Source organism: Petromyzon marinus, chromosome 23 (genome assembly GCF_048934315.1).
Source record: "Petromyzon marinus isolate PM22_M1 ecotype Great Lakes invasive population chromosome 23, UKy_Petmar_22M1.pri1.0, whole genome shotgun sequence".
In the NCBI taxonomy this organism is placed as follows: Eukaryota; Metazoa; Chordata; class Hyperoartia; order Petromyzontiformes; family Petromyzontidae; genus Petromyzon; species Petromyzon marinus.
In genome coordinates, this window is record NC_133689.1 from 12,354,747 (window position 1) to 12,371,068 (window position 16,322).

Genomic DNA, 16,322 nt, shown 5'->3' on the forward strand with positions numbered 1-16,322 from the left:
GCTCTAGAGAACCCATTTCAAAGGGTGTTTGGCCTACTCTTCCACACCGGCCAGATGTATTGGAAGAGGTGGCGCACTCACACTTTACCCCACCACGCGTGGACCAGCTTCGGGCCTAGGTGTACCTATTCATGGTGCTGGGTGTATTTAATAAATGTCGCCATTTCAGTGGCTGCAACAGGAGAGCAGCGATCTCGGGATTGCAAGCCCAGTGTACTAACCATTACCGCACAGTCAGATCAGTGAGTGCGTGGTGGGGGTCTTTTGACCATACTTCACCGCGCTGATCAGTGCCGGTTTGTGATGATGGGTAAGCATGCGCGTGGAAGCACAGAAGTAACGCAACAACTGATTTTGCCGCACTGCCCTCTGCTGCCCCCCAGCCTGTAACACCTGTTATGCATGGTGGTCATCCATCCAAGCACTATTGAGGCTCCATCCAGCTTAGCTTCTGAGCTTTGATGACGTCAAGCTCGTTCAATTCATTCATCGTCATCATCGTCGTCATCGTCATCATCGTCATCGTCATCGCCTGTCATCAATTTCTCTCTCGCCGAGTTCCCGCATCATCACAGATTTGCCCCCACTGCTTCCTCTCATCAATTTCATTCACCTCGTCTCCACCACTACATCCACACGTTGTGCCGTTGTACATTCTTGGTAAAGCACCTTGGTGAATGCTCGACGTACATTCCGTTAAGATAAGATAATAATATTCTCAGTGATTTGATCATAGGCAGAGAATAACATTAAAATGTACGTGTAACGTGCGAGCGAGTGTACGTGTGTCCATATGAGTGTGAATACTTGCCTGCAATACTGCCACGCTCACACTACAAGACCATATACAACACTCTCAACACCTCTCCAGCACACATACTGATGAGTATGATGCAAGTTGCCATGTAAATAAGTACACAGTCATTTCATCATGTAACATCAAATACATAAAACAAATCTCAACCCACACCAATGAAATTACAGATAAAAAAATACTTTTGATAAAACATTGCAAAGTAAACGACGTAGTTAACTACTTGAAACAAACAAGATTTGTCTCTCCGCCAGCTACTACGGTCCGGAATTCCACACAACTCTCTCACTGTCCGCTGCACCAATCCCCCCTTTCTCTCTGCCCCAACCCCTCCCCCCCTCTCTATTTAAGGCCTCCACACAGTGGCGCTGTCTTTCTGTTCGTCATTCTTTGGAGGAGCGTGGTCAGCCAGGTGGGGTGTTGGCTGTTGTGTTGGCCGGCTCTCTGTGTTGTGTTGCATTGTGTTTATAAGTTTACTGTTGTTTTTTTCTCATTCATTCTTACCTGATGACGATTGCTTGTGTTGCAATCGAAACGTCGTATTCTATTATTATTTGATTTTCAACGTGACTTTACCAAAAGAACCAAAGAGTATTTTAAATAAATATGTAATAATTAATTGTACTGGGGCGCTGCTCTCCCGTGATTCAGTGCTTTAGAGGCAATTTTATGGATCACATCAACACACGGGTTGCCAGATGGCCATTACATGGCAGGACAGCAAGTTTTTTTTTTGGTGAGCCATCGAACACAGACGGGGCACTGCATCGCGTGCTTTCAGATGCGCTTCAGTGGCCGTCTGGAATGCTCTTCCTTCCGATATAAGGAAGCCACTGGAGCTATGCACTTTTCAATCGAGACTGAAAACTAATTTCTTGAGAAATGCTTTGTGTTTAGTTTGTTGTCCTTTCCTCTGCACCTCCGATTAGCACGGTTGGCTACGTATGGTGCGAAAGATGTTGAACATACATGCATACAAACCCATGTGTCCGCCTTTGAGTGCTATCCACGCCAATGGGTGGGCTTTCTCTGGGTACTCTGATTTCCTTCCAACCACAAAATAATCATCAAAATGGAACTGGCACAACCCAGCTAAAATGATCTTGAGACTGCGACTATATCCAAGACAGATCCCTTGCCTATAAACATGACAGTACACCAGCATTGGTTCAAGTCCAATTTTGCTGATGAGACACTGAATGCGTTTTTGTGTTGAACCAAAGCTGGTGAAATGATGCATTCCCAGGTCATGTGGCTGACTGGATATGTAAACAAACTATAATAAAATTTTAATGTTCAGGGAGAGATATGTGAAGCAGGCGTATTGCTGTTGATTTGAGACCCAGTGAGTCTTCCGTGACTAATTACTTTTAATTATTCATCCTTTAAACAGGAAATATGTCAAGGTCACCCTCTGTTCACTTCAAATGTTAAGTTCCCTTGACTTGGGAAGCGACCAGTTGGCTGAGGAGGCTTATACCATGTCAGAGGACTGATACGGCACGGCCGAGATTCTGGGTTCGAATCTGTGCATCACTCATAATTGAAGTGGGGAGAACCCAGTGTAGTGTAGTGAGTCGGTGATATCAAACTGGTCACCATTGATTGTACAAAAAAACTCTTTACATTATGATATAGTTTTTTTCACTTATACAGCATATTACTGGTCTCAGGACTAAACATTCTGGTTTTATTACGGATTCCGGTTTTATTGGCACGTGACAAATATTTGTTTGCAGGGCATATCAATGGTGCGTCCCCAGTACGGCTTGAGGTCTACTTGTGCGAATTAAGAAACTGTGCTGTCATCTTCTAGAGGCCCTTCGAAGACACAAGGTAGCAACACTGCTCACTGCAAGAGTTCTGGATGGCAATGTATTCATCCTGTGACGACACGATTCACAAATGGAATACGTTTGCGAGAGAGAGAGAATATATCTGGTTACAATGGAACTTCTGCAAGAGCAAAAATGTTGTTCACCTGAAGCATGGAGGCATTTTACAAGCCACGTGGTCGCTTCCAAAAGACCTCGCTTTATCCTTTATCCACGCCCAATCTGAGGCCTTTACTACCGATAACTTCAACATTCACAAAACTTTATTGTGAGCCGAACACTCCGAAGCGCTGCCCCACTGATAAACGCAGCGCAAGGGCGCCACGGTGGTGAGATGTTAACTACCTCGACTGGTATACAGGAGGTCCTGGGATCGATCCCAACCCTGCCACCTGTATATTTGCATGTCTCTCTCCCCGTGGTCGCGTGGATTTTTCTCCAGGACCTCCGGTTTTGGCCCTCTACATTTAGAATCAACATCACGTGTTTAGAGTATTTGGCTGCTATACATTTCCATGTGATGAGCTCTTTCGTCGAGCAATCATTTGTGGCCAAATTGCTTCTGAAAAAGAGCTACATAGCTCAGTGGGCCTTACCTGGTCAAATAAAAATAGTTGTTTACAGTTTAATAGTACAACTTGACCGACTATGCCACCGGTTACCCTCAACTGGTACGCGACAGCAGCAGAGTGCCACAGCCTGCGGGTGTGGGAGGCCTTCTTCCAGATGTGCATTACTAGACTCGTCGGTTCACACTACCACGAGCCGTTCACCTTCCGCCGATTCCCGTTTGTGATATTGACAGCTCAGCACAATGATGACCACTGGTTTCTTTAAACGTGCCTACAATTTATAACATATTGTTGGAGGCAAGAATCCCAGCACAATGGTTACGTTCAGGTCGAATGAAATGTGTAGCTGGAAGCTCTGGTGCCAGAGAAGTTTAGTTTGTGCTTTTCCCTTTCGTTGAAAATTAAGATTTCCTTTACCTTTGTCAGCAGCAAAACATTTTCCGTCGCATGTTTCAAGAGTAGACGCTGGGTAAACCTCATGCCGTGTGGCAGACGTTACCAAAGGGGTATTAACCACGACCACATGGCACTAGTAGGTGAACTGTGTTAGGAAATGCCCCCCCCCCCCCAGTTTTAATTGATTTTTCGTTTTCATATAACTTAATTAGAAACGTTAGCAGCCAATTGACCAGTGTCCAATTTCATTAATTACTCTCACATTATTGCGCTAACTTGATATTTGTTCGAGCACTGTGCACAAACTGCTCACAGCTGTACGTCTGTAGCATGAATGACCGCACATTTCGACGGCTCGGCGAGCGAGCGAGCGAGCGAGCGAGCGAGGGGGTGCCCTGTTCAGACCAATAAACGTTCGCTCACCCTCGGGGGGGACCAACCACAACAATGTGGGGACGTGCACATCATGGTAAAACGAAGAAAACAATCGAACATACGGGATGAGACATTTACGGCCGAGTGGACGGGAGTCCTGTGGGCAGAGCCATCCCTAGGGCACACGTCAAATCGGGATGACAGCCCCAGGCCCCGTGCTTCGACGCTACGGTGTCAGATGTAATACGTCCGGTTTGGTTTGAAGGCGTTGGGGGGGGGGGGCCCACACAGTGTGATTTCCCTGGGCCCCGCAACCCCCCGCCTCCCCTATGGACGGCCCCGCCTAGGGTTTGGAGATTATTTTCATCTAAATTGAGTGTGGGGACACGGGAACGAAGCCACCGATGCGCGCGGTGGTGTGCGCTGGAATCTGACTGAGCCACGGTGGTCTGGGCTGCAATAATAACGGTGTGGTGTAGATGTTTTCAATGTTCCGAGATTACTTTGTTTAGCCAGGCGAGAACTCAAGAGACAAGGGTAGTGTGTGTGCACGATATCACGTACAGTTTGCGTACTTTTGTTGATACTTGCGAATAGTGTATACTATATGTGTTTGTGTTGCTTGCATTGAGAGATTTTATAATCGTGTCATCAAAATAAATAATTGTTTTAGCGGCAATCTAGTCAACTGTGGAGTTTTAATCAAGTCTTAATTTGTGTCTTTCATTTAGTCATTCTCAAGACATTCTTTATTATTAAAAGTTGGCGGTGAGAGGTGAGGAATTCTTCCCCACCCAATGCTATTATGTGAGTCAACCAGTGAACACAGTACATTTTATTATGTACATATTGTCGGCCTTCCCAAGTGCAGTGAGGTCAGCTGTTGCTGGCCCTTGTTCTGCAGTTCGACAGGGGAATGGAGACGTCACTCTTTGTGTCCGGGTTCTCAAACCGTGGAACTCTCTGCCCCATCATAGATTCAAGGCTTTTGAGGCCTTTTTTCTTTCTTCAATTTAGCGTTCGATTTTGTTCTGGCGTTATGGTTATGGTTATTTTACTGTTTTATTCATTATAGTTATTACTTTATAAGTGTGTGTACAACATTTTGTCTTTGTAAAACTTAGGATCAGCCGATTCCGGTCTACTCATCATTCTAAAAACAGGACCGTGGTGGTGTTGACGTTCTATGGCAGAAGAAGCCTTCAGCAGCCAGGCCTCACGATTGTGCAACCTCCTGACTCGGTCCATTCGGGATTCTGAGTCTGTGTCACTTTTGAAATCGCGTCTTAAAACTCCCCTATTTTTACTTGCCGGCTTTCCCTGTAACTTAAGATTTAAAAACCAATTCTGTTGTCTGATTGGATTACTCTGCTATTATTATTACTCTTGCTTTTATCATAGTTCTTCGCATTATTGGAATTTCGAGAGTCATCGTTGATGTTGTTATTGTCAGCTCTCTATTTCGCTTAGATTTTATCTATATTTGTGAGTGTATTTTTATTTTGCAGCACTTTGAGATGTTTCAATATGAAAGGCGCTTTATAAAATAGAGGTTATTATTTTATCTTAACTTGTATGAAGCGTGCCTTGAACCTTGTGCTATGAAAGATGCTCAATAAATAAAGATTATTATTATGAATGCAGTCTATCAAGTCGGTGAATGATTTTCGTCTTTGTGCAGACTTGTGAATCTTGTCCTGTCACACTCGGAGATACTGACACGCTTGTGGACTTTCGTTCGCTTAGTCATCGTTGACTTAATTCAACAACGCGGAGATATTTCCGTCGCTAATTTCGTGAGTGAGGTTAATTGAAGCAAAAGAGTGCGATGTCAAATAGCTGTCATGGAGACTATGCCACACCAGATCATGCGCCATGACTATAACTCCACCACGTGATAATTCCAAGTTGACTGTGCAAATGCATAGAGTAGTTATTGTTTATTTATTATTATAATAGAAGTTAAATCCACGTGTGTAATATGGAATAATGTAGTGTCCACAGTGTACAAGATGATTAGCCATGTTGCTTGCTGGTCTCATTGCCAACAGTGCACGTGCAGTCCGTTCAGTTCAGTCAAGCCCTGGTTTCCATCCTGCGTATTGTGTAGCCTCTACCAGACCCTGTCCATTGCAAGTCGCATTCCCCTACCAGCATATAGATTAATCAATAACTAGGTGTGAATTACATTTACACGGAATAAACATCTTTTGACATTGATTCAATGCTTAAAATCAATTGAGTACATATTTACAATTTAATATGAACATAACGCATACAATCTTACTATCATTTTTATGATTGTCATTATTGTTCTCTGGACTTTCATTGATGTGCTTGCTCTCTCCCAGTTGAGTTCTGTATCACAACTATGACTCTTCGTTCTATAAGAGGCAATTAATTTCCACTTGATGATCGGCGTGAGGCCGTGTGGACGTACGTGTGAGCCCGACTGCACTCCGAGAAGCCGTTATCCACCATGACGGAAACAATAAAACGATGATGTGAAAAACAGTTTCATCTCACAGAGCAAATGGTCGTAAACGGCTGTGACATATCGAGTCTCTCGGGCAATAAAAAAAGGTCAAGTTTAAACCTCCTACCACACATCTCGAAATAGCGATGTCACGCGGAGAACCGCAACTCCCCGAGTGGAAAGACTTTTTGAGAGAGCTGCGTTTTTAATGCGTTTTGCGTTTGAGAGAAAAAAAAAACAGCCGTTAAAAGCGAATTTTAAAAAGGTTCCTTCTGAAAGAAAAGAGTACTAATGGACGCCTAAACTCCACAGTGAGAAAGAACGGTACACTGCAATGTGCAGTTACCAAGAAAGTGAATCTTTACAGAATCTTGTTTCCTGCAGCAGTTTTTTTGGTTCATATAAAATCAACAAGCTTGTCAATACCACTGCCCGAACAGGAAGAAAAAAAACCATACTTAACATTGGTGACATTTCAGGCTCGAAACATCACCTATTTTATATTTCATTTCCTTTCTGGATGTTTATTTCAAGCGCGCTGAGTTTTTTGTGATTTGCGCTTGTGCACCCATTTCCATGGTGCCAAGTCATCAGACGAGTTTGGATCAATTTCCTCCTTAGAACCGCAGGGGGAGCTCACCGACCCACGAGCCGCCGCGTCTCACCGAAAGTGTGGCTAAGGGGGGGTGGGGAAAGCAGTGAGACGAGAGTGCTTACGGATCGTACAAAGCGATCACCGCCCTCTACTGTGAAGACTTGGAAGGAGTTTCCTGAACAAACAAAATAAAGAGTCACGGGACTCGGTGAGGCTTCCCTAGCGTCGCTGAGTCTCTCCGGTTCCTTTAATGAATTTCTCCTGTCCGATTGTGGCCTCCGAATGTCTGTGAATGCATCTCGCCGCCGCCGCGGCGGCTGCTGCTGCTGCCATCTATTTTGGTTGTCTTCCTCCGCTCCTCTCCCCTTCTCTCGCTATTCACTCCGTGGTTCATTTTGCCTCTCGTCGGCTGGTCTCATGTCGCATTCCTGCCTCATTTCCGCTCGATGTATTTTGCTTTGACACAACGGCAGGCTCGGTTGAGTGCCGCTATTTTTTTGTTATTCTTATTATTTCTACAGTCACTAACTACATTATGAGAATTCGATTGTGCCGAGTCAGAGAGTCCGACGGTGAGAGAAACGGGGCGTTTGAGGAACAGACGGCGATAGATGGGGAGGGGGTGAGGGGGGCCTGCAGAGGCCCCTACGGAGCTGCTGGAGGGGAGCCAAGAGAACGTCGGCCAAAGTCGCATGCGGATCCCGGGCAGACAGCCATGTGGGGCGTCTGCCAGGACCTTCCCCCCCCCACCACCACCACCTCTCCCGCTCGCTTTGAGTCTCCGTTCATTGTTCTCAGAGTTTTAACAGAAATATTTGCTCGTGCAATGCTACCGGCAATTAGTACTGCGAGTACACCGACATTTTCCATCCGGAGAATTATATATAATTATATATATCACTCTTCATTGATGCATTAATTTGGATCGAGCCAATGCTTCAGGATGAGCGAGAGGAAGACAAATGTGGCCAAAAGCATCACGTGGAGCGGGGGTCTGCTTTTAAAAGACCTGCATCAACTCTCGCCGCTGAAGCATTTTTGGAGGTTGACATATCTGCTAAAGATCTGTAATGTAAACGGTCATTTTTAAACATTTCCTGCCATTAGTATTGGAATTTGATCCCGGTAATTTCCAGACTTTATTGTTATTAGGATGGGTTCGCTGCCCGATTGCTAATTAAACGCATTTGCTGCCTGGGCAAAGCGAGTGAAGGGAGTGCCGATTCCGGAGGGGGGCAGTGGGGGGTGGCTCAGGTGATAGGGGGCGGCGAGGGATGAGGTCACCTGTAAGCACTATTTATTGGCGCACTGCGCTTAGGGCTACTGCACGCGTCAGCGCGAAGAGATGGCCTCTGGGCCATCGTGCATCAGCTGTGTGAAAGATATCGTTCGAATAGAGAAAACATTTCCAAGCCGCAACTATTAAGCCCATGACATTTCCTACCTTTTACTGGGAGCCACTTATAGGTTTAAGTGTAAACACAGTGTTAAATGTGTCGCTACCAGATGCATCACTTGCAAAGCCCATTATTCCGTAAGCTCTATTTCACCTCCCACCCCAAGTATGTGCGTTGCATCACGTCATTAGATGAAGGATCCATTCCGAACTCTCGCAGAGCAGCGCCACCCTTTGTGTTGGACAACGGCCCACAGAAGCAGATATCACGGAGCTGCCTCTGATATGCCTTCTGCAGAAGCAGCATTTTTCCACCAACTCAGTCACCTAGAGTATAATTTGGTGCATAATAGCAAATTTATCCACAAAGCCAATATTAACAAATATGGGGTCTTTTATGCAGTCATTGGTGAGCAGATTGAGACCATCAACTTGCTGTACTTGAGAACCCAGTTTAATCACAGGCGGCTGCTTGATTTGAACCCAGAATCTCAGCGATGCCAGCTCAGTGTTCTGACCTCTGAGCCACCAAGCCGCCTCATGTCCCTATCTTAATATCAATTATAAGCATGCCTTTATCGATATTCATCCACTAAGATGTAAGTAATTATGTTATATATTTAAAAAAATGCTAATTCTTCTTTGGTTCTTTCGGTAAAGTCACGTAGAATGGGAATAAAATAATAAATTGATAAAATAAAATAACGCAATAATATTCTCACTGAGAATATTATTGTGTTCTCAGTGAGAATATTATTGTGTTATTTTATTTTATCAATTTATTATTTTATTCTCATTCTACGTGACTTTACCGAAAGAACCAAAGAAGATGAATCCTTGCAGTCACGAAAGCTTTAAATCGAAAAATGCTAATTATTTACCCAGCAAAGCCTCATTGAGTTTCAAGCTTATTTTTCTTTCCAGGAGAGCCCTGCACTGGGAAGTTTGGACAATTCCATTCACGATTGTTTCAGTGTGGGAGGAAGCCGGGTACCTGGAGCAAACCCACATACAGCACTGCGGACTCGCTGGGGACTAAGGTATAGGCAGATATGTTACAAGATTGGATATGTGAACGTCTATAGAAAATTACACGTTACCCCCACAGACCCTCTCCACACACCCTTCCCACACACCCTCTCCGCACACTCACCCCCACACACCCACCCCACACACCCACCCACCCCACACACTCACCCCACACACCCTCTACGCACACTCACCCCACACACCCACCCCACACACTCACCCCACACACACACCCCACACACACACCCCACACACCCACCCCACACACTCACCCCACACACTCACCCCACATACTCACCCCACACACCCTCTACGCACACTCACCCCCACACACCCACCCCACACACCCACCCCACACACAAACCCCACACACCCACCCCACACACCCACCCCACACACCCACCCCACACACCCACCCCACACACCCACCCCCACACACCCACCCCACACACCCACCCCCACACACCCACCCCACACACCCACCCCACACACCCACCCCACACACCCACCCCACACACCCACCCCACACACCCACCCCACACACCCTCTCCGCACACACCCACCCCACACACTCACCCCACACACCCACCCCACACACCCAGCCCACACACCCACCCCACACACCCACCCCACACACCCAGCCCACACACCCACCCCACACACCCACCCCACCCACCCCACACACCCCACACACCCACCCCACACACCCACCCCACACACTCACCCCACCCACCCACCCCACACACCCACCCCACCCACCCCACACACCCCACACACCCACCCCACACACCCACCCCACACACCCACCCCACCCACCCCACACACCCACCCCACACACCCACCCCACACACCCACTCCACACACCCACCCCACACACCCACCCCACACACCCACCCCCACACACCCACTCCACACACCCCACACACCCACCCCACACACCAACCCCACCCACCCACCCCACACACCCACCCCACACACCCACCCCACACACCCACCCCACACACCCACCCCACACACCCACCCCCACACACCCTCTCCGCACACTCACCCCACCCACCCACCCCACCCACTCCACACACCCTCTCCGCACACTCACCCCACACACCCACCCCACCCACCCCACACACCCTCTCCATGCTCAATGCAGTAGGTGGGATGCATCACACACGGTCTGTCCAGTGCAAGTGTGCGGGCTGTGCCGCGTGTGCGTGCGTATTCACCCACCGTCAATGTTGTAGACCAGGTTGCACTGGGACGAGTCGCAGTATCCCTGCGGCCCCGGGGCACCCGCAGGGCCCGGGCTGCCGGGAGACCCAGCGGGGCCCGTTGCCCCGTGAAGGCCTCGGGAGCCGGGGCTGCCCGTGCGCGAGTCCCCGGGGGGGCCTGGGCGACACGCGGAAGGGCATTTCACACGACCATCGACAACGACAGTAGAGGACTTGGAGGGAACGAGTTCAGCTACTAACAAGGCTCGGGAACCTTCTCCGTAACTGAGGTCGAGCCAATAAACAACACCTCGTAACAGGTCCACGGCGGTTTGTTTTATGGTAAAACTGGGTCCTGCCATAGCAATGTGGAGTTTTCTCCACTGGCTCGGGCTCGCCAAAAGAAACTGAGCGGCGCCGCTTTTATCTGTGAGATGTTAAATCTGCAGGGGGCTATGAGGTTGGCAGCAGAGACCGGTGCTGCAAAATTGATAGTTGTGCCACCCCCAGGTCTATGTTCTCCACGTTCATCAACCCACACTGACCGTCATGGTGAAGTATGGTCAAATAACCCCCAATACCTGCACGGCATGGCGAGGCCCTCATCCAGCATTGCATTGTCAAATGGGGCTGCGCAAGTGCATAGAGCTGACCAACAGCCGCTTGCGAATTTGTTTAAAATGTTTAAACGAATTCGTTGAGGGGCAATTTGCGTACGCCGGCGTCGTTTGTGCAAGTGGGTGCCACGAGGCGTTCGCAAATTGCTCCCAGAATAATTCGTGCCACGTGCGCAGCGTAGCACGGGGTTTCTGTCGTGACACCATTGACAAGAATGGCTGCAGCTGTAACGCCACTGAAGAGCATTCTCGTGAAAGCCGCTCAGGGCTGGACGCTTGCAGAAGAACGTGATGATGATGGTGGCGATAATTGTGATGATGTGCGGCCATCATCATCATCAGCGTATGATCACACAGAATGATGGTGGTGAAGGAATATCGAACGTAGACTTGACGTTCGCTTCAGTGAATCAACCACGGTCGTTAATTTGCGTTTATTTGTGAGCGGAGGACAACGTTGCCTTTGTGGGACCACATCCTTGGCTTCTGTTCCCTATCTTGCTTTTTTTGTCGAGGTCCATCTTCCTCTCTCTCTCGGGTCCACCCACACACCTGCCGTGTCCCTTTGACGCTCTTCCCCAAACCTCACCCCCACGTACTCAAGCACTCCCACTTGAATGGACTCTCCCTCCCCACCGTGCTCCCACACCGTCCTCCCTTGACCTCACTCCTCCTATTGTCCTCTGCAGCCAACTCGATTTGCTTTTGTTAATCTTTGAGTCGATGTCGATATTAACAGGAAGTGACAACTGACATGGCCAGTGTTAAGAGAACGTTTCTTTGTGTTATACCCCCACGTGGTCAGTCATGAAATTAGATCGGCTCTGTAGACTAACCGCTGCTCTGTATCATGTCGCTATGCTGCCGGGAACTCACGTGAACACATGACAGAGCCATTTGGTCAGTGTGAACATTTCCTTAAAACAGAGTCACTTCAAATATTTCTCATCGGCACAAGGATCTGCCAATTCAAGTTCGGCTCACTGACCGACACAATTTCGTGAATCCATATTTGCAGGAACGTAGATTGTGTATTGAGATGGTGAGATAGGGTACCTTGGGTGCCCTTGGCTGCATGGCCAGCACGTTATCATCTCCCTGTGACCAATCTCGTTTTCGATCCTTCTCCTTGCACCTCTCCACTGGGACAAACTTCCCCTGAACATGAAGCAGCCCTCCTCCTTTCCCTTCCTCTTCTCTTCTCTCGCCCCTCCACTCCTTCCCGTCCCTCCCCTGCTCTCTCGTGACCCCCATGTGCCCTCTGTTGCGGTCACACATTCCTCGGTCCTTGCACTGCCCCTGCCATCTAAATAACTCTATTATTGTTACCACGTATGAAACTATGTTACTGAGCGCCTTAGCTCAAGGCGCTCTATAAAAGAAGATAAGACTCCACACCACGGGAAGCTGAGATGGGGGTCTCCGTGCGTACCCGCCGGGTGCGTGGTATCAGCGGTTCAGAGAACCCCACGCTACAACCAATGCATATCTACGCATGCAAACTCTTGTGGGCTGACACAGAGGGGAGATGGGTGCCACTCTCTTCGGAGTGAGCGGTGCAGCCTGCAAGGAGGTTTTTTTGTGCAAAGACAAAGCTGACGAGTACCATTCCCCCTTGTAACTGTAAATCGCGTGCACAGGATTGCAAATGGCACTGGCAGGTGTTAAAATCCACGTGCCGAAGCGAGCTGAGCGTGAGCTGTTTTGTCGCTTTTCACTTGCAAGCCTTGCCATGATACGTCGCTCCACGCTCCGAGGGCAATGCACAGCGGTGCTGCTCGTAAGTGAACCGAGCAGATCCCCCTCACCGAGGGAACGCGAGAGAAGAAGTCGCCACTCTACCGACGGTCGCCACTTTACCGAATTTGGAGTTCACAATAAACTGAAGGAGTGTCATGGCCACGAACTCGGTTCCCTCGAGCCACTGCCACAGTCTACGTCAAGGGGAACCCTTACGGCTTCACGTCACACGGCCCACGCCCACATGAGGCCCGGCACTTGGAAAGGACCCAAAAACTAGATTTTATTGTCCACGCAAAGCATTTTAGCCACACTAATCGGATACCAGAGAGGGATATTATCGACCTGGCAGCATTGCTGCATTTCTAACGTTAACGCCACGCTCAGTCACTCCTCTTTATATTCGGTCAGCAAACGCATTACTTTTGGCGTGAGGATTGGATACTCTGGGTGTGTGCGTGTTGACGTGTGGTGGCACACCAAAGGGTTCAGAAAGTCCTTTTTGGCTCTCGGGAAGGAAAGGCTTCCCCACCCATTTCAAAAGCACCGAGTTCTACTCTGCGTCCCTCGTATTAACGTAAACCAGAACCGTAAAATGACAGTGCTAAAATACACGGGGAAGACACAACGAAGTGGGTCATGTTGTAAGGGCTGAATTGGGGGCCTTCTGTCTAATTTACCTCTTTGTAGGCCGGTGCCTGGCCCCCTCCAGCCCGTGGGTCCTGGTGGTGCAGTCCCACCGCCTGTACACTTAAGAGAGCTATGCCACTGGATCGACTAAGTGTAGCATTTAGAAACGTCACCTGGAACGTAAGATTATAAATCTTGACTTAAAGCTTTCGTGACTGCAGGAATTCATATTCTTTGGGTCTTTCGGTAAAGTCACGTAGATAGGTTCAAAGAAAATAACAAAAAACTACGTTTCGATCGCAACACAAGCGGTCGTCATCAGCCCCGCAGCGCTCTGACATCCTGTCTGTGCACAGCGGTCACCATCCAAGCACAATCCAAGCTCAAACCTGCTCATCTTGCGTGAGCTGTGCCAAGGCCGGGTGTGTTCTCAGTGAATTAGCCAAAGCCTGCGCCAGCAAGTGAGCGATCGAGTGAGTGAGGATGTGTGTTCTTGCCTGGAAGCCCGGGAGGGCCAGGAGGGCCCTGCTGGCTGATCCCAGGGGATCCCCTCTCTCCTTTGTCTCCAGGCAAACCTGCAATCACGAGGCCACGGTGAGCGGAGGCAGCCGTGCGGCGACACAAAACCCACGCGCACCTAAACTGGTCCCCGAATACGAATTGTGTTGGTGATGCTGCTGCATTTGGCAGTGGTGCACAAGCACAATTTAAAGAGAAAAAAACAACTCAGAACATTTGTCAAAAACACCGTGGTCTTCAAAAAATGATATATACAAAAGGCGACATTCCGGGTAATGGCCCTTCTTCAGAGCACATCAATAGGCAAACCCGTAAACACAGACGAGCATCAGGCACATTACAAATAACAACCGCCACTCGCCACGAACTGATGGCGACTTCGCCGCAGCAATCGTGCCAGGCTAGGTGCGTGTACTGCGCTTGAGTGTGAAGTCCTCACCCCTCTCTCCAGGGGAGCCTCCCATGCCGGGCTCCCCCGGGAAGCCTGGGCGGCCCTGGCTGCCGGGTTCTCCTGGGGGCCCTTGGGAGCCTGAATTGCCGGGGGGTCCCGGGGGCCCCCTCACCTCACGAGCAGGATAGTTGTTGTTGGGGGCTTGTTGGATCAGGTTTGTGTAACGGTGCATTTGGGCTGCAGAGCATGAACACAACACACACACACATAACACGATCAAAGACGAAGACAAAGATTCCCCGTATAGCCTTGACAGACTGTTGGGGCAAGTGCTGTTCGTGAGCACCTATGAAGGATGGCACGGTACACGAGGGGGTTGGTGGCCAGCACCACGTCCGACCGCCTTTGTCTCCCCAATGGCGATATTTACACACCGCACCGGGTACTAATTTTAGGTTGAGTCGACCTATAATTGTGACTGGTGTTGGCCGTGAATGGGAATGGAACTCGGGTCGCCGGATTCGTTGCGCAGCGCGTTAACCGTTGCATTACCGCTCCCGAACAACCACACACACAATGACGGTGCGGACAAAGTTCTGCCTGTTTAAGTTTGCAAACTGCCGAGGAAAAGTGCTGTAAGCAAACGCCTATTTGGGCCAGCTCAGTACGAGAGGGTGAGGTGTGGCCAGCACCACATCTGGCTGTCTTTGCTTTCACCAGTGCTGATATTAACATGCTGCACCATGTCACTAATTTCATCACGAGTCGGCACTAAGGAGTGTCGAGCGTACATTGAGATACCAATTGCCAGCGATGGTCTGAATAGCCGGAAAGTCAGGAATTGAGCTTGGGTCACTGGGAGCACAGCAGAGGTGTGGCACTCATCTCCATTGGCAGCCCCGACTCATTGAGACGCCACGGTGGTGAGATGTCAACTACCTCGCCTGGTGTACAGGAGGTCGTGGGTTTTATCCCGACCCCTGACACCTGTATATTTGGAGTTTGCATGTTCTCCCCGTGGTTGCATGTATTTTTCTCCAAATCCTCCTGTTTTTCCCTCCAAATTTAGAATCAACGTTTGTTTTAGAGTATTTGGATGCTATACATTTCCATGTGGTAAGTCACATCGTTGAGCTATCATTTGTGACCAGGTCGCTTCTGAAAAACAGCTATTTAGCTCAGTGGGCCTCACCTGGTAAAATAAAAAAGTTAATAGTTCGTTAAAATTGTTGAAAATTCCGCATTCCCATGGCTGGAACCAGACATAGGACAGTCTTTGTTGGCTTGACTTGCTGAATATAAACTAGCGGCAGTTGTGTTGCAAGCGAGGTTCCCTGAGTTCAGCACAAGGGCTCCTACTACTTACTGGTATCCAGGATGGAACAATCAGGTCATCGCGTAATTACGAGCAATTCCCCAAATTGGCCCAACCATCAGCGCACAGTGCCCTGTTCTTATGCACAATATCATGGAATCTCCGACCTTTATATCTGTGCGTACGTTACGCAAATGCCCACAAACTCGATTCCACGCAAACCGCACGGCCTCAGGTGTGCACTCGAGCGTGCGCACAGCAGGGCGTGCTCAGATGGAAGTGTGCGAGTTACACTATCGCCATCTAAGAACTGGAACTATTTAGAATTAAAACCGCAAGCGGGTGGCCACCGGGTGGCTCAGAGGTCAGAGCGCTGAGCCGACACCGCCGAGAGCCTGGGTTCCATCCAGGCAACTC

At 48.9% G+C, this 16,322-nt stretch overlaps 1 protein-coding gene across 3 annotated transcripts in view; it reads right to left on the reverse strand.

The window, feature by feature from the left end:
- LOC116945283 (collagen alpha-1(XII) chain-like) overlaps window positions 1–16,322 on the reverse strand; it is a 325,203-nt gene that overhangs the window by 39,380 nt on the left and 269,501 nt on the right. For 2 of the 3 annotated variants that reach the window (XM_032959676.2, XM_032959677.2), the window contains exons 63-65: window positions 14,639–14,827; window positions 14,178–14,255; window positions 10,713–10,871 (exon numbers count right to left, since the gene is read on the reverse strand). In XM_032959676.2, the coding sequence (XP_032815567.2) occupies window positions 10,713–10,871; window positions 14,178–14,255; window positions 14,639–14,827 (426 nt within the window). Of the gene's footprint in view, window positions 1–10,712; window positions 10,872–14,177; window positions 14,256–14,638; window positions 14,828–16,322 lie in introns of those variants that run through there. The other variant, XM_032959678.2, reaches the window with a different exon arrangement.